At 39.1% G+C, this 22,137-nt stretch overlaps 2 protein-coding genes across 5 annotated transcripts in view; one reads left to right on the top strand and one right to left on the bottom strand.

Annotated features, from left to right (window-relative positions):
• The window catches only part of ATM (ATM serine/threonine kinase), a 74,502-nt gene that overhangs the window by 18,956 nt on the left and 33,409 nt on the right, over window positions 1-22,137 (bottom strand). For 3 of the 4 annotated variants that reach the window (XM_065048839.1, XM_065048853.1, XM_065048844.1), the window contains 13 exons: window positions 14,033-14,128; window positions 12,599-12,770; window positions 11,513-11,654; window positions 10,729-10,905; window positions 10,165-10,339; window positions 7,891-7,978; window positions 7,384-7,539; window positions 5,669-5,777; window positions 3,943-4,031; window positions 3,748-3,850; window positions 2,664-2,812; window positions 1,682-1,786; window positions 1,045-1,164 (listed from right to left, as the gene is read on the bottom strand). In XM_065048839.1, coding sequence (XP_064904911.1) covers window positions 1,045-1,164; window positions 1,682-1,786; window positions 2,664-2,812; window positions 3,748-3,850; window positions 3,943-4,031; window positions 5,669-5,777; window positions 7,384-7,539; window positions 7,891-7,978; window positions 10,165-10,339; window positions 10,729-10,905; window positions 11,513-11,654; window positions 12,599-12,770; window positions 14,033-14,128 — 1,681 coding nt within the window. The remainder of the gene's footprint in view (window positions 1-1,044; window positions 1,165-1,681; window positions 1,787-2,663; window positions 2,813-3,747; window positions 3,851-3,942; window positions 4,032-5,668; window positions 5,778-7,383; window positions 7,540-7,890; window positions 7,979-10,164; window positions 10,340-10,728; window positions 10,906-11,512; window positions 11,655-12,598; window positions 12,771-14,032; window positions 14,129-22,137) is intronic. The other variant, XM_065048860.1, reaches the window with a different exon arrangement.
• Window positions 17,326-20,878, top strand: LOC135578221 (uncharacterized). The gene is made up of 2 exons (XM_065048901.1): window positions 17,326-20,168; window positions 20,635-20,878. The coding sequence occupies exons 1-2, from the start codon at window positions 17,326-17,328 to the stop codon at window positions 20,660-20,662; spliced, it is 2,871 nt and encodes a 956-aa protein (XP_064904973.1). The 3' UTR covers window positions 20,663-20,878.

Genomic DNA, 22,137 nt, shown 5'->3' with positions numbered 1-22,137 from the left:
AAAATATTAGTGAAATGCAAGATGAGTAACAGAGGTAAACTACTGAGGAAGTTCACAATCCACAGTTGAAAACCAAGAAACAGCCCATAAAACCCTACAATGATTAATATGCAGAATAAACCAGCAGGCTTCCAGTTTTAACACAGATGAAGATCAAGGGATTAGCATGAGTAAGGTGAACAGCTCTGCTGCAAACATTCCTGATTACGCACCAGAAACTGTTGTGTTAAGGCCAGCAAAGGAAATTGCATTCAAACATAGGGCTACTTAAAAGATTAGAGACCAAAATCCCTATTTTATTATATAAGAATAATAGGACTATGGGATACATAGGATTATGGATTAATATAAGGATAAATGCCAAACTGTGACATTGAAGCTGTGTAGGTTGGCATTATTTGTATTATTTTCTTAGGTGATTCATTAACTACAACTAACAACAGTCCATAAGGTCCTGGACATGCTAAATGACTGTAGGATGACTCTAAGCTACCAAACCAATACAAATACAGCAGAAAAAATTCACTGTTAATAGCACTTCAGAGAGAAATATCTTCCTGTGATTAAAACCCAATGTTGAGAATTCAGGTAGAATACTGATGGTAACAGTGGTCCATGAAGAAAGTGATTCAAACTGAATCAACCTTCAACAGATCTATGGGTACGATTCAATTGAAAACATTTTTTGAAAGGAAACTAGGAGAGGATTAACCAGTTACTTTAGTAAATCAAAGGCTAGGAGATATGGCTGCTACCTCGGAGATGCTAGGGATCGCAAAACAAAGCAAAGAAAACAGTTATTTAAAACACAATTTTAGCATAATATCAAATAATTAAAATGAGGCCATGAATAAATCCAGTCTGGATATAAAGCGAATCTAGATATGTCTTCACATAGTAAAGCTAAAATCCATATAATTTTCAAGATTAAGTTTGAGATGTTAATGAATAACATTTGTTGAGGTAATTTTATTTTTGTGCTAGAATTGATTACCAAAAATCCTGAAAGCTAAGAAAGGATATGAAACAAGCTTAAACGAATACCTGGAGAACAGCTGACCTATATTTTCCAACTCTCCAATTAGCTGTAGTCTGCAAAGAGTTGGATATAATGAATAAACAGACTCAAGACTGCCTTTGCAGAGCTCTTCTACTTCATTCACTCTATGGATTTAACAGAGAAATAGTAAATTATTTTTTTTAATCTCCAGAAGCAATTCCAAACATCCATAACATAATTTCTATATAGTGAAAAGAATTTAAACTGCAAAACTATTCAGTTCAGAATTATTTTGTATTGCCATTGAAGTTCAAAAAATGAAGCTTGTTAAGAAACAAAACCATGGTAAGCATATATAAACTCCAAAGCCTTTGCGATAGCTCAGCAAAAGGAGAGCAGTCAGCATTCAAATCCACTTAAAAGGACAGTAAAGCAAGGGGTGTATACCACAGAAAATGTACATTAAATTAGCACACAAATTGTATAAGCGCAAAAGAAAAATTCAAGTTAAAAAACTTAGAAATTAAGTTGCAGTCCAGAATAATTAATTTTACTATATGCAAGAGTCTATATTTAAGCACATAGAACCCCATAACAGTCTTTTATACATAACTTGCTACTACAAACACCCCCACACTCTCCATCTCTCTCTCTAACAGCAGAATATTTGCACACAGTTACCTGGCATCTTTCAGACTGTCATAAAAAGTAGAGAATTCCTTATCTCGTAAAGACTGAAGAGCATCATACAATGATTCATGGTACCCTGGTCTTCCTGTCTCATCTCTTAAAAATAAAGCAAAAGTAACATAAAATAAAAGGAAAATTATATTTCTCTACAAGGAAGTCAATATTATCTTTTTAACAAATATTTTTAGTAGTACTTTTTCTGCAGTTGGATGGGCTGCTGTTCTGCATGATAAATAATAATGCAATGCTTTAAATTTTAAGTTAAATTAGTATTTTATAAATTCAAGCTGTTCTTTGAAAACAAAGAAAAAACAGTAACTGTCAAAATGTTTGGAATACAAAGAATATGTTCATGGTTGTTAATGCAGAAGGAGTTACTGAAGACCTCGCCATGTAACTTCTGCTTTTACCAAAATGTAATGAATCTTTTCTGTCTTCCTCCTAAAATGTGTGATGATGTAGCTGTACTAGGAAAGGGCAGAGCTCACACTGTATCCTGGCCAGCTGTATGAAAGAACCAGTGCCAGGCACCCAACATGACACAAGGGAGGAGATTACTCCTTATGAGGCACCAGCAAGACTGGTGTTTGCTTATCCCTGTCTTCATAACCTCTTGTGGTGTACTGAGTAATATTTTCCCCATTTAGTTATAAATTAAACATTAAAAACTATATATTCCTCATATGTACTTAGGACATATCCATTATCTGAGTCACAAATGGAAAAATTTAAGTTTGCAGTTACAAACAATCAAAAGAAGAATCAACTGCATGCAGTTTCCCAGGAAAATGAAAAGTCATGCGCCCACAAAACACACAGGTATAAGTGTAAGCGACTGCTTTTCAATGCAGTGATTAAGATCAATCAGGTGACCTGCTTCATAGAAATGATATTCTAATGTAATATTTTTCTGCCTGGAACTGAAATCACTGCCTTTCAGCTGAAGAACTAGCAAGAAAGTATGTCACTTTACTTGACAGAAGAGAGGTGGCCCCACTGCATATTCCTCCACGCTGCCTGGTAGCGCATTTCTTGTAGTTCCGCACACCATTCCGTGTTTTCATGTTCCAGTCCTTTCAAATACATGGAAAGAGTGTGGCAAAGCCCAAAATTCTGCAAGGCCTGGAACAAACAAAATTACTGAAAGTTTGTTTTCTTCCTTTAATAAACCAAACTTGTTTTTTTTTTTTTTTTGTTTGTTTGGTTTGTTTTTTTTTTTAAAGGCTTTTATCTTTGGAAACAAAGAAGCCTCTGCAGCAAGGCACAACCCTAAGTATTTACAAACTCAGCACTATATAAGATGAAAACTTATTCATAAGACTGCTAATCACGCTATTGATACCTGCAACCCCGGAAAAATGGTTTTACTTCTTATTGAACCGTTTTTCATGGAGGAGATTTGACAAACTCCTATCTGTCTGAGGAACATAATGACTTTATAATTGTGACCACTTATCTCATGTTATGTGTGCAGCCATTATGAATGAGAAACACAATGAAATTTTAACAATGATACTAAAGAATTTGGGGTAGGAAAATATCATAGAAAAATGAAATGAGAGCAAACAGAGATATACCTGTGCTATGTTATTACAGAACTTGTGCAAACATTTTTAGATGAAAAATACAACACAATTTTAAGGGATCAAAATAAGACAACATCAATCCTATTTATTTTATCAGGAATACAACATTTTCAGTAAGATAGCTGCCAAAATTGAGAGGTTTAAAGAAGGAGATGGGAAAGATAACCAATCACATTACTTTTACAATCTGTCATTTTAGGAGCCAGCCAAATTCTGTATAAAATTAAATATATTTATTTTGAAATATTTCAGAAAATTCATTACCCAGGATAGGGATTACAGGTGAGTGACAAGAGGACTACAAGCCTTGATGTTTTTATTATACAATCTGGATGCTTATGAGCGTGGGCTGGACTTGATGACCAAAGAGATTTCTTATAGTCCTAAAACAATTTTGTATTTACCACAAATGACTCTCAGTACAATAGACATAAATTCCTACATTTGCTTCTTCTTATAAAAAAACGTTACCTCTATTATTCCTGCCTGGCGCATAGACGGAGAGAGGCTTGCCTCAAGATCATATGTTACAAGGGCTTTCTCCCATACTGCTTCATGCTCATATGTTCTTATCCTGTTGTAAGTTAACAAGTTTTCAGTTGAAGTTCCTTACTAATAAATGAAAGCAATGACTTTAAAGAACATAAGAACATTAATAAATGATACCGCGCTAATGGCTGTAACATTCTTCCTCCACCACAGCCATAGAGACTGTCAGGTTCTCCAATGCTTCTGTATATGTCCATGAGAAGGTCCTAGAACATGTGCCATAAAACAAAGAATTATCTCTTTTGGAACCAGTTCAAGTGAGTTTTATACATATCATTTAAGTTCATAAACACAAGTCCTTCCATGTGACATTGTTTCCTTTGTTTCCATTGTTTCTGGCTGACACGCCAGAAGGCTCTGCTGCCATCCAGCGGGACCTGGACAGGCTGGAGAGTTGGGCGGGGAATAACCTGATGAAATTTAACAAGGGCAAGTGTAGAGTCCTGCATCTGGGCAGGAACAACCCCAGGTTCCAGTCTAGGTTGGGAAATTACATATTAGAGAGCAGTGTAGAGGAAAGGGACCTGGGGGTCCTGGTGGACAACAGGATGACCATGAGCCAGCACTGTGCCCTTGTGGCCAGGAAGGCCAATGGCATCCTGGGGTGTATTAGAAGTGGGGGTGGCTAGTAGATCGAGAGAGGTTCTCCTTCCCCTCTACTCCGCCCTGGTGAGACCACATCTGGAATATTGTGTCCAGTTCTGGGCCCCTCAGTTCCAGAAGGACAGGGAACTGCTGGAGAGGGTCCAGCGTAGGGCAACGAAGATGATTAAGGGAGTGGAGCATCCCCCGTATGAAGAAAGGCTGAGGGAGCTGGGGCTCTTTAGTTTGGAGAAGAGGAGACTAAGGGGGGACCTCATTAATGTTTATAAATATATAAAGGGTGAGTGCCATGAGGATGGAGCCAGGCTCTTCTCGGTGGCAAACAATGATAGGACAAGGGGTAATGGGATCAAGCTGGAACACAAGAGGTTCCGCTTAAATTTGAGAAAAAACTTCTTCTCAGTGAGGGTGACAGACACTGGAACAGGCTGCCCAGGGGGGTTGTGGAGTCTCCTTCCCTGGAGACATTCAAAACCCGCCAGGACATGTTCCTGTGTGACCTCACCTAGGCGTTCCTGCTCCAGCAGGAGAATTGGACTAGATGATCTTTTGAGGTCCCTTCCAATCCCAAACATACTGTGATACTTTATGCAGTATCTGAGCCTACTATCATCACAGGAATAAAAGTTTTGTAGTCCAGCAAAAGTCTTCAGGACTACCTAACTTCACTGCTAAGTTATAAAAACCAGTGCTGGGCCTTATGTGGACTGGTTGAAAAGCAAAAGGAAGTAGTACTGAATGAGCATCAGACATACCAGCTAAGCAATGCATTTTGAAGAGATGCAGGTGCAGTTCTGGAATAAAGAACTATGGAACGAAGTAACTTAGACAAGGCTACTGAATCAGATTTTATGTTTCAAATAAGCTTGTAGGAGATAATACTACTTTGGTTTTGATTATTATAACTTGCTACACCACTTGCTGATTTTTAATGAACATATCTCTCCGACAGAAACTGAAAAATACTTGGCTTGTCACCACCATGAGGTCAGTTATTTGGGGAACAAAGTCTGCTTTGTTGTAATTTAAAATTTGCCAGTTAATTAGTGTTTCAGGTGAATGAATACTCATTTAACTTGTCCGGCAAAGCCACTGAGTTCACTTTGAAGTAGAGCCTGAGGAGAACCTTCAAATACAGTTTTTGAAGTTCAACTAGATCTGCCTTCAGCTCAGATGAAACCTACTGTTAATTGTAATTATACAAAAAGGTTAGCTTTTGGATTTAAACACACACATGTACCTGTAGACTTATGCCAGTTTCTTCTTTACTTTTTTCATTCAAAATAGTAATAGTTGTTCTTTGACTTTCTTCTTCAAATGTCAAACTCTTAGCTGCTTTGAAAGATGACCTAAGTGAAAAGTTTCAACCAGTATAGCTAAATGAAATTTCACACGAAGAACAAAAGAAATTCTGAAACAACACTTAAGAAGTAAGAGGCAAAGCTCCAAATGCAGGATCAGGCTTATCATATCCCCAGGTTATTCAAAATGTCACCAGAATGACAAAGTGATCAGCTGAACTGATAACATCAACATAAAGGGATTTCAACATCAAGTTGATTTTTCAGAGGAAAAAACAAAAAAGCTTTGTACTGTCTAATCTGTTATTAAATCAAATTGCTTTTGTGAATGCCTGAAGCACAAATGCTCTCTTCTAGGAAAGAATAAAAGCAACTATATAATATATATGCTTATGACCATACTTTTGTTACACATTCACTGCTTTAAGAGTTATTTGTTGCCAAAAGGAAGCTAGGAAACTAGTTCCATATCTTGATCTTGTGTCCTGGTTTTGTTAAAAACAAGTTTCTCTTTCAGTGAATTTTGCCTGTCAGCTAAAGCCTTCATATTAACTGCATTTTCCTGGAGAACCAGACACATGTTTTGGTAAACCTAGCAATGGAATGCAAACTTATTGATAAGCATGGATGGACATTTCACAAGAGGGGCAACGAGAAACCGGTGACCAAGAAACTGCCCAACTGTGTATAACATTCCATTCACGTGAATACTTCATATAAAAGTGCGAGATCACGAAGATCTCATCCCTTTTTCCCTTTTGCCTTTGCTTTTTCCCTTCTGCTTATGGCCGACATTAGGAGAGGACCTTGCTAGTTGTCCCTGCGAACTGAGGCCTAGTGAGAGACTGAATCCAGCTCCGATTGGCTGCAGAGTCCAATCCAGGACTTTGGTTGCCAGCTCTGCAGTTGCTGAGACTTTCAAGATTGATTTTGCGTATTTTGTATTATTTTCTCTATTCTTATTAGTAGCATTAGTAAAACATTGTTAATTTTTCCAAGTCTCTTCTCTCTGTCCTTCTTTCCCTCCCGATCGCCTGTCCTGAGTGGGAAAGGGGAGAGGGAGGGGCAAAAGGGGGAAGTGGGGAGGGAAGAGGGGGTTAACAATACATCTGCCAGGGTTTTATTGTCACCCCGCAATCTTAACCCTTGACATCTTGACTAAGAAGACTAAGATAATTGTCCATTATAGAAGACTTCTACAAGGATCATTGAGCTCTACCCACACAATTCTTGTCATTATTCTGTAATTTATTTCTCCCCTTGATTAACTTCTGGCTGTAATTTAACCACTAGCACGCTATTAATTTTGAGAAATAGAATCTGAAAATTGTTAAATTCAGAAAGTGCGATTCAATATATTTTAGTATTCAGAAGCATTAGCTTTAGTGAAGCTTCTCCAGAACACACACTACTAAGAAAACTTTCTAGTTACATGTCAAAATGACACTATTTTGAGTGTGTCACACCCAGCAAACCAGCAAGGTTGGGAATCACATTCACGGACTGGCAGAAATACTTTCCAGGTCAATACATACACCTAAGGAACTTTTTTGAAGTCTCCTTGACTTTGCACATAACAAAACACTATTGGGACACACGAAACATCATCCCTTTTACCAGAAATGGCAAGAAATGGCATTCCTCAAGCTTGTACCTTTTTTGCTGCTTGTCTCTATTTATCTTGTCTGCGTAGATTTCTGCATAGAGCAAGGCCGTGAAGTGAGCAGCACAAGACTGTGCTGCTATCGCAACCTCCAGGTAATTCAGATCCAGCCAGAAGCTGTCATCAAAAACTGTACCTGAAACAGATCTGATTAAATAAAGAGTTTAATATTGCTCTAACAGACTTTCTAACATTAAACAAAATAAATCCAATCTAACTATAAAGTCTTCCAAAGACTAATTTTATCTTAGCCTCGCCAAAACCATACCACAAAAAGTTTATCAGACAAAAAGTTTTTAAAAGACTCCTTCAGCATTGTTAGAACTCTTTAAGGCTAGCCATAGCACTTCTGCAGCAAATGCAAGGTCGCTACAGCATCTTCATTCTTTTAACTGACATGTTCTCTACCACATTCTTCTTCCTTAATCTACAGCATCAACAGGTCTTTAGTGCAGTCATAATTAAATTAAAGTAACATTTTGGAAAGCTGTAATTCACCTCTTTTGTCTTCTTAAGTAATCAACAACAGCAAGCATGGCTCGTCGAGATACTTTATCCAAACTTCTAAAATTATGTGTTTCTTGCTCTGAAATGTATATTTCAAACCAAAGAATATAATGAACTTTTGTCATAACACATCCATTTACAAAATAATAAGGTGTATTTTCTATTCAAGAAAATAACTAAAACCTTCCTTGCATGGCATTTCCAAAATTAAATTAATAGTTTATCACAAAATGTATCATCCCTCCTTATATGATGTTGGTGAGATGACAGTAGTTTATACTACAATTTTCCTTATCAAATTATCTTTGTATTAATAATTTGTGGATTCTGTTTCTTCTCACTGAATTCAGAGATGATCCAACATCACGACACAGAGCTCCATAACAGACCTCTTCCCTTAGGCCTGAGTCATATGGAGTTATTCCATTAGTAGCTTCATTGTAGGTTTTACAGAGTGTCTATGCTTATACAAAAAAAGACAATCTCCCACACACAGACATATGATTCTATGACTCTTGTCAAGCAGTTGGCAATTTATGATTAGGTTTTGTTTCTCAGCTAGAGCAGAGATCGGCATGATGTTCACACTATTTATGCTTTAAATTGCCAAGATTTCCAGACAATTCCTACAACTTGCATGTCAAAATGGATCAACAGGAAGACTCTTGTTCAGAAGCACTTTACTCTCTCACGTTTGACTGCTTGGTCTGTGCCACAGTTTGGATCCTGATGGACTGGAATGAAATTCATCCAGGTTTTCTAGGAAGATTTTTCTCCTTGTTTTGACAGTTATTGAAGAAACTGGTACTCACCAGATGTTTAAAATTTTTGCTTTGAATACTGCTGCTGTTCTATCATTCCAACTTTGGAGTTAACAGATCTTTGCTCTGTTGGCCAGCGCACCTTCATTTTATCTGTAAACACCTAAACAATGAGCTGTGTGCTACTTCATGGAGGGTTTTTCTGGTACTAAGACAGTTTTCCATCTGAAGAACTCCATTTAAAGCTTTTGAATGTCCTCAATTTGCTCTTATTGCCTCAGTAAGATCCCCTGCATAGAATCTCGTTTGAAGAGGCCCCTATCATTTGCTCATTGGAGTCACTGAACTCACTGCAAGATTATAAAACTTAGAAAAATCCCTTCATATTTTTCACATAACATTTTGGGTTCATTTGTACATTTGAGCATAAATTCATGCAGTAGTTTTCCTGATTGTTTACAGGAAGGAAACAAGAAATTGTTAAACCTTTTGTATCTTACCAAGTGGGACAATAAAAAGTCTGAATTGTGGGAACAGCTTGTCACCTGACTTAAAAATGTGAAAGAATACTGCTCTAGTCTTTCTGGCTAGGCTATTCAGCATCTATAAAAAGTACCTTACAACACACCTAGTATCATTGGGCGTATTTACAGCACTCTTAGTACAAACTGCAGTACTAAGGGTTCCTTGACCCCTCTGCCAATGTCAAGCTTGCATGACTTGCCTGTAAAGAGACTGCAAGACATTGTACACACTCATTCCTTTGTGATTTGTCACTGAAGAAGAGAGCTAGAAGATATAGCAGAGTAGCTACTGCACAAAAAAATACGAACCTGAAGTTACTGTATTTGTGTTAAGCAAGGGACATGCACAAATATATTATTTCAGCTCCTGAAAATACGTGCATGTTCTGTTCCCATAGTCTAATAACAAAGATCTAACCACATTCTAATTAGAAAGGACACCAGCCAGCTTGATTAGAAGGTGTTTTGTTTGCATTACTCATACTCAGCTGCAGTTCTTTTGTTCCCTTCATTCTGCTGGAATGTAACAGGTCTTCTGAATGTATGGGGAGACCATTATCAACAGTAGGCAGAAGCTATAGCAAAGGTTAGTCTTTATTCCAAGGGGAAAATCCAGGGGAAAACTGCCTTCAATCGCTCTTGAGCAAGAGAGAAATTTAATTGACAGTTAGTAATTTTAAGAGACAGTCCAAGACTCACTCTTGGAGCACACAACAATGGATCACATCTAAATTCAGCAAGTAACAAACATTATCCAGTTGTAAATAAGGAAAGAAGCTCTGCAGAAGAAACTACTTGGGTGCTGCCAATGAACAGCTTCAAAAGCACTGGTATCTCCACTGAAAAAGATCAAATAATTGGACAGAAGCTTCTAAAATTCTGTATGCCTATAAGAGTGCATCACGTGTTCGACGTCAGAAGATAATTTTTTCACAACCAGAATTGCTTTTTCAGTTGAAACGAAAATATTATTACATTACCTGAATCAGAATTTGGAGGTGTAGATGATCTACTAGATGAGGCAAATTTGCAACAGGCTGTAAAAAACTTCTGAATATGAACTGACAAAAGATTTCTCCAAGATTCATCTGAGTCATGAAGAAGGATGTCATGAATCAGGTATGGAAGCAAAGTTTGACACAAGTCAGTTTTCACCTAGAAAACAACAATGGAGAGCAGCTGCTAAGAATCCAAAGCCTTCTTTCTCAGGTTATAACCAAACTGACAACTACTAAAATAAACATGTAATGCTTGTAAAGAACATGTAATATTTAAAATGTAAACCATTGTACAGGGCTATGCAGGCATTCAGTTAAAGTAGTCATATAAAGTTCATCTATGTTTACAATTATCTCTCAAATCTTGTATTTCAAGAGTGTATTTTATGGGTATCTGAAATATATCTGACTACAAAGGATCTGAATTACTGTTCGGAAAAAGTAGTAATTCAATAGCAGAAATTACTGTTTGCTAGGAAGATGAATAATAATATCTTTTTGTGCATCACCACACAAAGATATATACATATGTATAATTTAGCTCACCTCACATAGTGGCTTCATTAACTGGAGAACTTCACTTTGCACACCTCCACTGTCCAATACTGAACTAGTCAGGCGCTTGATCCAGGTCTCATGACTTTCCCCCAGAGGAATCCACAGGTTTGTGTCATCCAAAGTTTCTAAAGGAGCCTCCACATCATTAGCAGGTACTACTAAAAACTAGAAGAAAAAATACATATATACCAAATATAAACATTAAAAAAAAACCCCATACTGCAATCAGCACAGATTAAAACATTAAATATTAACTGTGCTTTAACTGATTGACAATATCAATTTTTTTCATGTAAGTTAAAGTTTTCCAAGGAAATCTGAAAGTAATTAAAAAATACCGATAACATCAACAAGGCCACATTACATATAGCTTAAAAATAAAAAATTTTAAAATTAGGAAAAAATCTGATCTTGGTCAATTATGCACCATTTTTTTCTGACCTATTTTCTACTAGGCTTTTGCATCAAATGAGACGGGAATCCTAAGAATGTATTAGATTAGTGAGTAGGTAATAATAATGAAAGTACACTGCATTCTAACGTCAAATTGGTTATTTCCTATGTGAAGAAGCTGCAAATGCTGAAACAGAAAGGAGAAACAGATGTACAACAGCAATTGTATTCACAATCAGACTGATGAAAAGCCCAAATTTTGCATTCATCCAGGTCTATCCCAAAAATATTTTCAAATTTACTCTTTTTAAAAAACAGTATTTTTTAGTGTGTTCTCTACCCCGTATGCCATATAAATAAGGTATAGCAGAAGAAATACCTTTTTCCTTGACATCCTGAAAGGCTGGAGATAGATTAACATGGGATCAGTTTTAGTTTTATAAACTTCCCAAAATTCACTGCCAGATTTGGTAGCTAGTATGTTTTTCAAACAGGAAACAGCAGCAGCCCTAATATCAATGCTGAAAAAATGCCAAACACAACGTTATTATTATTGTTATTAGTTTCATTCACATATTCTATTTTCAAAATTACCTTTACAAACATACAAGACAATTCCACAGTCTAACAACATGTGCATCAAATCTGAATATTTTGGACTAGGCTACGCCATTGCATATATTGTGTCCAGTTCTGGGCCCCTCAGTTCCAGAAGGACAGGGAACTGCTGGAGAGGGTCCAGTGTAGGGCAACAAAGATGATTAAGGGAGTGGAGCATCTCCCGTATGAAGAAAGGCTGAGGGAGCTGGGGCTCTTTAGTTTGGAGAAGAGGAGACTAAGGGGGGACCTTATTAATATTTATAAATATATAAAGGGTGAGTGCCATGAGGATGGAGCCAGGCTCTTCTCGGTGGCAAACAATGATAGGACAAGGGGCAATGGGATCAAGCTGGAGCACAAGAGGTTCCGCTTAAATTTGTGAAAAAACTTCTTCTCAGTGAGGGTGACAGACACTGGAACAGGCTGCCCAGGGAGGTTGTGGAGTCTCCTTCTCTGGAGACATTCAAAACCCGCCCGGACATGTTCCTGTGCGACCTCACTTAGGCGTTCCTGCTCCAGCAGGGGGATTGGACTAGATGATCTTTTGAGGTCCCTTCCAATCCCAAACATACTGTGATACTGTGATATTTTATTATAAAGCAAAGCCTCAGTATGTACTCCACACCACTGCTATCCTCTACAGGACACAAGAGACTCTATGGCTCAGGCCCAACTAAAGAATTTCTAGGAAATACCTAAGCTTAACTGGGTAAGCAATCTGAGCCTTGAAGAAGCACATGGTCAGACATTAACAGGTGTTAATAACACTTTCAAAGCATTACTTTGAGGTGATTTGAACAATGTACAACTTAATGGTGCCTATTAAGCTTTGAATTAAATAAGTTAAGTAAATAAGCATACTCACCAATTATCTGTTAGAGCAATATTTATTTGTGTTAACATTATGAAGACCCACTGAAGTTTTCTGTCTTGAAGCAAGTCTGCTGCTTTAGAATCCAGCGCATTCTCAGCATGCTGAAGAGCTATGGTGGAGAAATCCATGGGACCGATTTCTCCCAAGCAACTTCCAACTGCCTCTGCAAACACAAGTAATTTTATAGTCTTATGCACACTAAAACAAGGTCTTATCCTAAGAAGTTGCATAAACTACTTTTAGAATTGAGATTATTATAGGGTTAAAAACTGGAAACATTTATAAATAATCACTCAAGGGCCTTTATGGTTAAAATTACATGTATACACATTTTGCAGCCTAAGACTCATAAATACAGTTATGCTTTCTAAGCCAATTTTCTAGGTGTGCCTATGGCTTTGGATTTTGCAGTTTAAATTAGCCTGTAAACTCATTAACCTACATTTTACGTAAAAGGATGTATCAATGTGTTCCTAATTTGCTTTCAGACAAAATATTTTATAAGGACACATGACTACATACAAGAAAAAAAACAAAATTGATCTTGAAAATAGTTCTAAAAAAAGGGATGTTCATGTCCATCAGAAGGACATAGAAATCTACTTCCCTGCTCTTTCCTTCATACTGGGCATGCGTCTTGAAAACGTTTCTGTTGTGTACAACATTGTTTTGTTTTAATCACCAGAGCAAAGAAAGAACAGACTGAAGATATGCAGATTGTGTTTTGAACTAAATAAATCATGTAAGGAAACAAAATGCAGCAGAGGCTGAGACTCACAGCTTGCAGAGATCCTGGAGAATGTATCATATTGAAGCCAATGTGAGCTTCAATTGCTCAGCATTTATAATTATCAGTTATTAGTGCTTTAGACAAAAAAATATATTAAGGCAAATGTTCTCATTACTTGTGTTTCTGTCCAGTTTAGATATCTAATTTCAGTAAACATCTTCTACAGACAGGCACTCCCCACTTGGGGAAGAGGGGATTTTGTTCTTAGCTGTGGATTGAACATTAATTAGGTGCTCTACGTAAACAGTGAGAATAATTTTTATAATACAGAAGAGGCTTTACAATGGAGAACAACTATTTTAATTTCAATCAAGACATGTCCTTCAAATTTCAGTTAAGTTCTCTTATATTTTTCTTACTGTTTTTGAACCTAATAAAGTGACCCATACTACAACAGATGACTCTTTACTGAGTATAGAAGAGAACAGAGTCTAAACTGATGACAAATATTAGTCAAATTATTAGTCAAAGCTGTAAAATACAGTGACTGAAAAGAAGACATAACACCCATTTTAACATTCCTGATGGCCACCTCTGGCTGAAAATGCAAAACAGCAGTGGGAAGAACATTGAGAATGGCCACAGCTTCAACCTGGCGTTTGCAATGAGGATGGTTGTGGGACTCAGTAACTCACCGAGCACCGCTGTCCCACCGGGATGGTTAACGGCCGCCTTGGACAGCTGCAGCAAACTCACCACCAGCTTCACTACTACGGAATCTTCCGGCTTTTCTATTGATCAGAAAGAGAAATAAACCCGCCCAAATTAATTGCATATTTGTAATGTGAACTTGTTAGAAGAAAACACTGCTTTAGTATAATTTATCTACAAGTATCAAAATGCATTATTAATATTCAAGCAAGCTGGTGTTAAATAGCACATGAAAAAATTATTCATGTTTCTTGTGCATCATGTTTTGAAAAAATTTCTACATATTTGACTGTGTTAAAGAATCCCCAAAACTAGAATATAAAAATGCTATTATCTTCAGTGCTTTGATGTAGAAATGAAAACTAAATATAAGAAATATTAGCATAAGTCAGTGCAAGAGTACTGTCTGAAAGAGTGAAGTCATACTATGTGACTCCACTGCGAGCACTTAAGCTAATATTATCACTCTGTTCTAAATATGAATTCAAGGAATATCCCCCAATAAGGTTTTCTGCAAGGAATTTCACAGAATTTGACTAGCTTTCAGTTGTCTAATTAACTTTGCCAAATCCTAAACTCTCGAGATGGATATTTCCTTACATAATTTTAGCATAAGGCAAAATCAAGGCAATAGGCGAATCAACCCTGCTAGCCTCCCTCCAACAGAGCAAGAGTATTTTTTCTCAGGTTTTGCCAGCCAGCAGATTGGGGATTTCTGAGCAGATCTTTGTACCTAATAATCTCAGTTATATACATCTAACTCCTTTTAACTTCCATGATGCTTCTGATCTCTGCAATAAGTGGCAGTGAGTTCCACACTGTATATATTTTGTTAGGAAACAATGTATAGTTTCTCTTGTATAACTGCTCTAGATAATTTAATTTGTTCTTGTACTGTGATAGAAGAGAGAACTGCTCCCCTCTCAGCTTCATCAAACCATTCACTGGTTCATACACCTCTGTTGTAGGAAAATAGGAAATTAGGATTTTAGGCCTATATCAGTGTTATAGGCTGTGCTGCTAAAGCTGAAAGTCTCAGCTTGTCCCCTGTACAGTCCTTACCCAGAACCACGAGCGTGGTTACCTTATGCTTGCTTTGTACCTTTAGTTAAGACATTGATAAATGCTATTCTTAGGGTTGCTGATTTCTATGCTAGACTGGTGAACTATGGATAACAAATGAGACAGGTGGAACTTCAAAAGAAGCCAGCCCTGCGACCCGATGACCTGTCGTTCTGTACTTGCCAAGAAAGAAGAAGTGGAACCTGCAGACCACTGGAACGGAAGGAACCTGAGGATATCGACAGTGATAGATATCGACAGTGATAGACAATGATAAATTTTGCTTAGTTGCATAATACCTGTTAGAACCCTATATAATGACTAGTTATACCGCTGTATGATTGTCACTCTCTGAGGAGGTGACCCAACGCTGCTGTTCCTGTGAATCTTCTACAATAAATACTGCTCAGAGTAACCCACAAGAGTTCGAGTCTCTACCCAGCGCCTACCTACGACCTTTTTTTTCAGTTGGCACCCCACAGATGGGACTCTGCAGCATAAACTGAAACAACGGGACCTGGCCAGGGACAGGTGAGTTCGAGTCTCTCCTGTTCTCCCGATTTGTTTCTTTTCTTTATATTTTTATTAGAGTTCAAGTCTCTAAATATATTTACAAGGATGGGGGCTGGACCCTCAGTTCCTAAAAATACTCCTTTGGCTGAAATGATTTCAAATTGGGGAAGATTGTCAGGAACCGCAGGGTTGCACATAAAAAGATTAATTGCCCTCTGCCAAGATGATTGGCCTTTTATAAGCAGAGTGGCTGGGGCTTCCCTTGATGATCGGTGGCCGATTTATGGCTCATTTGAAGAAACTAAATTGCAGTCTCTCCGTAAAATCCTGGAGGACCGCCAGCCCCAACAAATGGACTATTTGTATTTGTGGTTTGACTATGCTGATATACGAAAACGAAAACAACTCCAGAAGAGCATGAATAAAGACCAACTACTTGCTTATCTGGATGATGAAATAAGTGACAATTCTAAGCCCAAAACTGATTCACCTGCAGGTATTTTCCCTATGACTTTATCCTATGTGGCTAATCCTAGAGCTGGTCGTAGTAACGCTGGCAACCAGCCACCGCTTCTCGGGGTAACTACACATTACCCCTGGAAGCCAGGTGATCTTTTACTCTGGCATGATAAAATGCCGCGACTCCGTGATGACGCGGAGCGATGTTCTAAAATAATTCGAACCATTGCCAGAGATTACTCTCCCAGCTGGAATGATATGCAAACACTTTTGTCCGAATTATTTACACATGAGGAAAAACAAAAAATCCTGGCTAAAGATAAAGAATTGGCTGAACAGACACAGGGACGTAATCCCTGGCCAGAACAAGATCCAAATTGGAACTTACATGAGGAGGACCAAAAAGCTACCTATTTAGTTGCAATTGATAATCTGATTGAAGCAATTCAAAAGTGTGATGAAAAAGTGACTAATTGGTCAAAAGTTACAGAGTGCCAACAGGCTCCTGATGAACACCCGGGAGACTTTTGGCACCGCTTGAGAAAAGCTTTAATACAGTATGGAGGAATGACCGAAGATAATTTTCAGGAACCATTGGCTATTAGCATTTTTGTCAATCAGTCAGCCCCTGATATTCGAAAACATTTTCAAAAACATATGCCTGGCTGGCAAGCAGAGAATTTACAAAAAGCTCTCTCTGTTGCTAATTTTGTGTATAACGGCCGTACAGAAGAGCAACAACGTAAGCTACAATTAGAAAGGGAGGCTGAGCGCCTTCGGCAGGAGAAAGAACGTGAGGTCGAATGTAGACGGTATCGGAGAGAAAGACAGGAAGATATGAACTTACTAGCTGTAGCCATAGCTCAGGGGGTTTCCGCAACTCGGGGACGTGGGTATCCCCGAGGAGTCCGAGGGGTATTCCGAGCTCGCTTCCCTCGGGGCCGGGGACTCCTCGGCAGAGGAATCGGGATGGGAAGTTCCTTTCCACCCATGGGGGGTTCTTTCCCTGTTACAAACCCTGCTGTTACCAACCCTACGAATGACGCAATGCAATTAACCTGTTTTTGGTGTGGTAATTTAGGACACATGCAACGTGAATGCCCGTTGCGACCCCAATATCAACCAGGAGCTACTCTACCTGCACCTGCTGCCACTGCTGGTAGTCAACTTGGTGGTATTACTGACGCCCCTTCTGCTCCGCCGCCTCCATATCGTCGTAGCTACTCTCAGTAAGCATTGCATAATGACCTTAGAAATTTCCTCTACAGGCCATGTCTTAGCTGATGTTAATGGAAAATCAGTCTCTTTCTTAGTAGATACTGGGGCTACACTCTCGCTTCTCAACTTTGATGTGCCACAAACATCGCAGGAAATGATTGCTATCAAGGGTGTTACAGGCTCTGTGCTTAACCATGCTCTCTCTAAACCACTCCCTGTTACTTTAGGCGATAAAGTTACATGGGCTCGCTTTATTGTTGCACCGGGGGCACCGACTTCTTTGCTGGGACGAGATCTCTTACAAGAGTTTGGTACTCAATTGACCTATGGTAAAGGTAAAGCTAAATTTATTTTTATTGGAAGTGTTTTCACTCTAGATCATACTCCGAAGAAAGAAGTGGCCATTCCCTGGGAATTGCGGAATGTCCCTTCTGGACTTTGGAGTCGTACAACTAAAGATATTGGTCTTTTGAAGTCTGCGCTGCCGGTTGTCATTAAAACTAAAGGTGGTCCCCCTCCTGCTATTAAGCAATATCCAATACCAGCTGTTGCATTACCAAGTTTGCGAAAACAAATTCAAACCTTTCTCGATGAAGGGATTCTAAAACCTATTGTGAGTCCATTTAATACCCCAATTCTTCCAGTAAGTAAAAATCGACTAGATGAGGATGGAGATCCTGAGTACCGTTTTGTACAAGATTTACGGGCTATCAACGATTATGTTGAAGCTCCGCACCCAGTTGTACCAGATCCAAGTTTAATTTTAACCGAAATTCCATCTTGGGCGCACTGGTACACTGTTTTAGATCTGACAGGAGCTTTCTTTAGCATACCTGTAGCAGAAGAAAGCCAACCTTTGTTTGCCTTCACTTGGGAAGGTCGCCAATTGACTTGGACTCGGCTCCCTCAAGGCTTTACTGCTTCCCCTACCTTGTTTTCGCAAATTCTCAAATATGATCTCCAAGATATTGAATTGCCAAACAAATCTGCACTGATTCAATATGTTGATGATTTGCTTGTTGCTAGCCGAACTCGGGAGGCCTGTGCAATTGATACAGAGCACCTTTGCATTCGACTATATCATAAGGGTCATCGTGCCTCATTAGCTAAGTTACAATTCTGTGAACCAGAGGTAAAATATTTGGGCTTTGTTTTAGCAGGAGGAGTTCGAAAGATTGATCCCAACAGAATCAACGCTATTCTTCAAATTACACCACCTGTTACTAAAAAACAAATGAGAGCTTTCCTTGGCCAAGCTGGGTTCTGTCGACCATGGATTTTAGGGTTTAGCGAACTAGCTAGACCACTTATTGAAACTACAAAGGACAAAGCTCCAGAGCCAATTGTCTGGATGCCAGAATTGTCCGATGCCTTTGCATCTTTGAAGCAAGCCTTAGTCACAGCCCCAGCTTTAGGCCTGCCAAATTACTCAAAACCTTTCACTTTGTATGCTACCGAGAAGGGTGGCATTGCAAAGGGGGTCCTAGTACAACCTCATGGACCCTATGAAAGACCTGTGGGTTATTATTCAGTTGCTCTTGACCCAGTTATCAAAGGGTCGCCACATTGTCTTAGATCAGTAGCAGCAGCTGCGGAATTAGTGGAAAAAGTTCGCCCACTTGTTCTGGGTCACAAATTGATTGTTGCCGTGCCTCATGAAGTTGAACTTTTACTAACCCGATATGCTACCAAGTCTCTCTCACCGCAGCGCACACATCGATACGAAGCCATCCTGTTACTGACCGATAATATCTCTTTAAAACGGTCAAAACCCTTGAACCCATCTACCCTTCTACCTGAGGTGCACCTTTCCAATGACCCACACGACTGTGTGCAATTCGTCACCACTTATTCTAAAACCAGAGAAGATTTGCAAGATGTTCCTCTCGCCCACCCTGACCTTAACCTGTTCACAGATGGATCAAGTTACTATCTGCATGGTAAGCGTTTTACTGGTTTTGCTGTTGCCACTGAAAATCGCGTACTTTTTGCTGAACCTCTCTCTTCAGCACTTGGAGCACAAGCCGCAGAACTAATTGCCTTGACTCGTGCTGCAACGTTTGCTAAAGGTCTCCGAGTTAATATCTATACAGACTCTAAGTACGCTTTTGGCATTTGTCATTCTGTTGGCACACTTTGGAAAGAACGAGGTTTTTTGACCTCCGCCGGTCGTACTATTGCTCATGGACAATTAATTCATGATTTGCTGCTCGCTATCCAGGAACCACGAGAAATTGCTGTTATTTACATTCCTGCTCATACTAAACGCCTTGATTCTTTCGCTCATGGCAACGCCTTGGCTGACTCCACGGCGAGAGCGGCAGCAGTCCACGATGCATCTCCTGCTACGACTGTGGTTGCTACCCTTCTTCCTTTTCCTGTTGGTCCTGCCCTTTATGATGAACTAGATGAAGAAGAGCTCAACAAATGGAAACGCTGGGAAGCAACGCAACAGGACGGCATCTGGAAACTAGGTGATAAACCCTTATTGCCTATGAGGTATGTCCTTCCTCTAACTCGCTGGATTCACGATCGTACTCATGGGGGGCCTGAAGCTGTAGCTTCTAAAATCCAACAGTTGTGGGCAGCGCCTGGAGTTTACAGTGCTGCAAAACGCCTGACTGACTCTTGTACTCTTTGCAAGAAATATGGGGTCACAAAGGTCACAACAGTCCCTGGCAAGCGGCCGCCTGCTTACTTTCCTTTCCAGAAACTGCAAATTGATTTCGCAGAACTCCCCCCTTCTATGGGATATAAGTACATTCTTGTTATTGTTGATCAACTTTCGCACTGGGTGGAAGCCTTTCCTACTTGCAAGAACGATTCGAAAATTGTGGTTAAGACCCTGCTTCGTGATATCATTCCGAGGTACGGTATCCCTGAAATTATTGATTCTGATAGGGGACCGCACTTTACTGCTGCTGTTCTAATGCAAGTTTATGTTGCTCTTGATATACAGGCTGCCTTTCACACGCCCTACCATCCACAATCTTCCGGACAGGTAGAGCGGATGAATCGCACTATTAAAGATTGTTTGGCAAAAGTCACTGCAGACACAGGTCTCAAATGGCCTGAAGCACTACCGCTTGTTTTATGGGATCTTCGTACAACTCCTCATGCTACTACTAAACTCAGCCCTGCTGAAGTTTTGTTCGGGCGAGTTTTGGCAGTTCCATTTACCTTTATGTCTGCCAAAACTGCCCTCCTGGAAGGGGACGAGGCAGTAACGCAGTACTTGCTCTATCTGCAAAACAGTTTTACTCAGATCAGAAATTATATGCATTGGTATCAAGGAGTGACACCAGAAATTCAAGAATTGCGTAACCTATCTCAGATTGTTTTACAGAATCGAATGGCTTTAGACATCCTGTTAGCTTCGCAAGGAGGTGTCTGTACCATGCTAAACTCCAGTTGCTGTATGTATATCGATCAGAGTAAGCAATTGATAACTGAAGTGGATAAAATCTGGAAAGTTAGTCATGTTATGCAGCAAATTCAATGAGATGACGCTACTCGGGTGTCGCAGACCTGTGGCAATGGATGACTTCCTGGTTTCCTGATCTCGGAACGTTAGTGAAGAAGATTTTGATGATTGTCATTGTCATTGTAATTGTCTTTGTGATCATTTTTGTTTTGATTCATTGTATGTCAATGTTTTGTAATTGTTGCTGTAATCTCTTGAATCAACAGAAGCTTTATTATCGTTATCAGTAAATTGGGAAATTTTAAAGAGAAAATGGGGGACTGTTGTAGGAAAATAGGAAATTAGGATTTTAGGCCTATATCAGTGTTATAGGCTGTGCTGCTAAAGCTGAAAGTCTCAGCTTGTCCCCTGTATAGTCCTTACCCAGAACCACGAGCGTGGTTACCTTATGCTTGCTTTGTACCCTTAGTTAAGACATTGATAAATGCTATTCTTAGGGTTGCTGATTTCTATGCTAGACTGGTGAACTATGGATAACAAATGAGACAGGTGGAACTTCAAAAGAAGCCAGCCCTGCGACCCGATGACCTGTCGTTCTGTACTTGCCAAGAAAGAAGAAGTGGAACCCGCAGACCACTGGAACAGAAGGAACCTGAGGATATCGACAGTAATAGATATCGACAGTGATAGACAGTGATAGATTTTGTTTAGTTGCATAATACCTGTTAGAACCCTATATAATGACTAGTTATACCGCTGTATGATTGTCACTCTCTGAGGAGGTGACCCAACGCTGCTGTTCCTGTGAATCTTCTACAATAAATACTGCTCAGAGTAACCCACAAGAGTTCGAGTCTCTACCCAGCGCCTACCTACGACCTTTTTTTTCAACCTCTCTGTATTCCTATACAATCTCTTTTCCAAGCTCAAAAGGCTCTCCTCTGATGGAAGCTGTTCCACACAAGCTTGCTACCCTTTTACTAACTCTCTTTTCAAGCAGTATTTCAAGAATAAAATTGTAAATAATATTAAAGATGTGGGGACATAATTCAGCCACACCATGGCCTTGTGACAGATGACTATTCTTCCCCAAATTTTACTTATTTACAATTCATTACATCAGCTCTTTCTATCTCCCTGTCATGCACACAAGCTGATGAAGATGAGATGCAGAGGACAAAAGTGGAATCGTCTGGTCTGAGCATCTGAAAACAAAAATAGGAAGGAACTGGGTCTGAGGGCTGAAACAGAATGCTGGGATGTGGCAAGGTTAAACTAAACTAAATCTCACAATTTTAAAGATCCCATAAGCTTTACTTTCTAACATACTATGCCTTTAATAAAATCTAGCTTCCTTACATTTAAGAGTAGGGAGATTCACACAAGAAAACTAATTAAGCAGCCATAAAGCAA

The sequence above is a fragment of the Columba livia genome, chromosome 1 (assembly GCF_036013475.1).
Source record: "Columba livia isolate bColLiv1 breed racing homer chromosome 1, bColLiv1.pat.W.v2, whole genome shotgun sequence".
Classification (NCBI taxonomy): Eukaryota; Metazoa; Chordata; class Aves; order Columbiformes; family Columbidae; genus Columba; species Columba livia.
The sequence above is the reverse complement of the archived record's forward strand: the minus strand, read 5'-3'. Positions and strand labels throughout refer to the sequence as shown.

Coding starts and splice junctions, on each gene's coding strand:
- LOC135578221 (XM_065048901.1), top strand. CDS start 17,326: ATGACCTTAGAAATTTCCTCTACAGGCCATGTCTTAGCTGATGTTAAT. Junction 20,169..20,634: donor CTTCGTGATATCATTCCGAG/GTACGGTATCCC, acceptor AACCTATCTCAG/ATTGTTTTACAGAATCGAAT.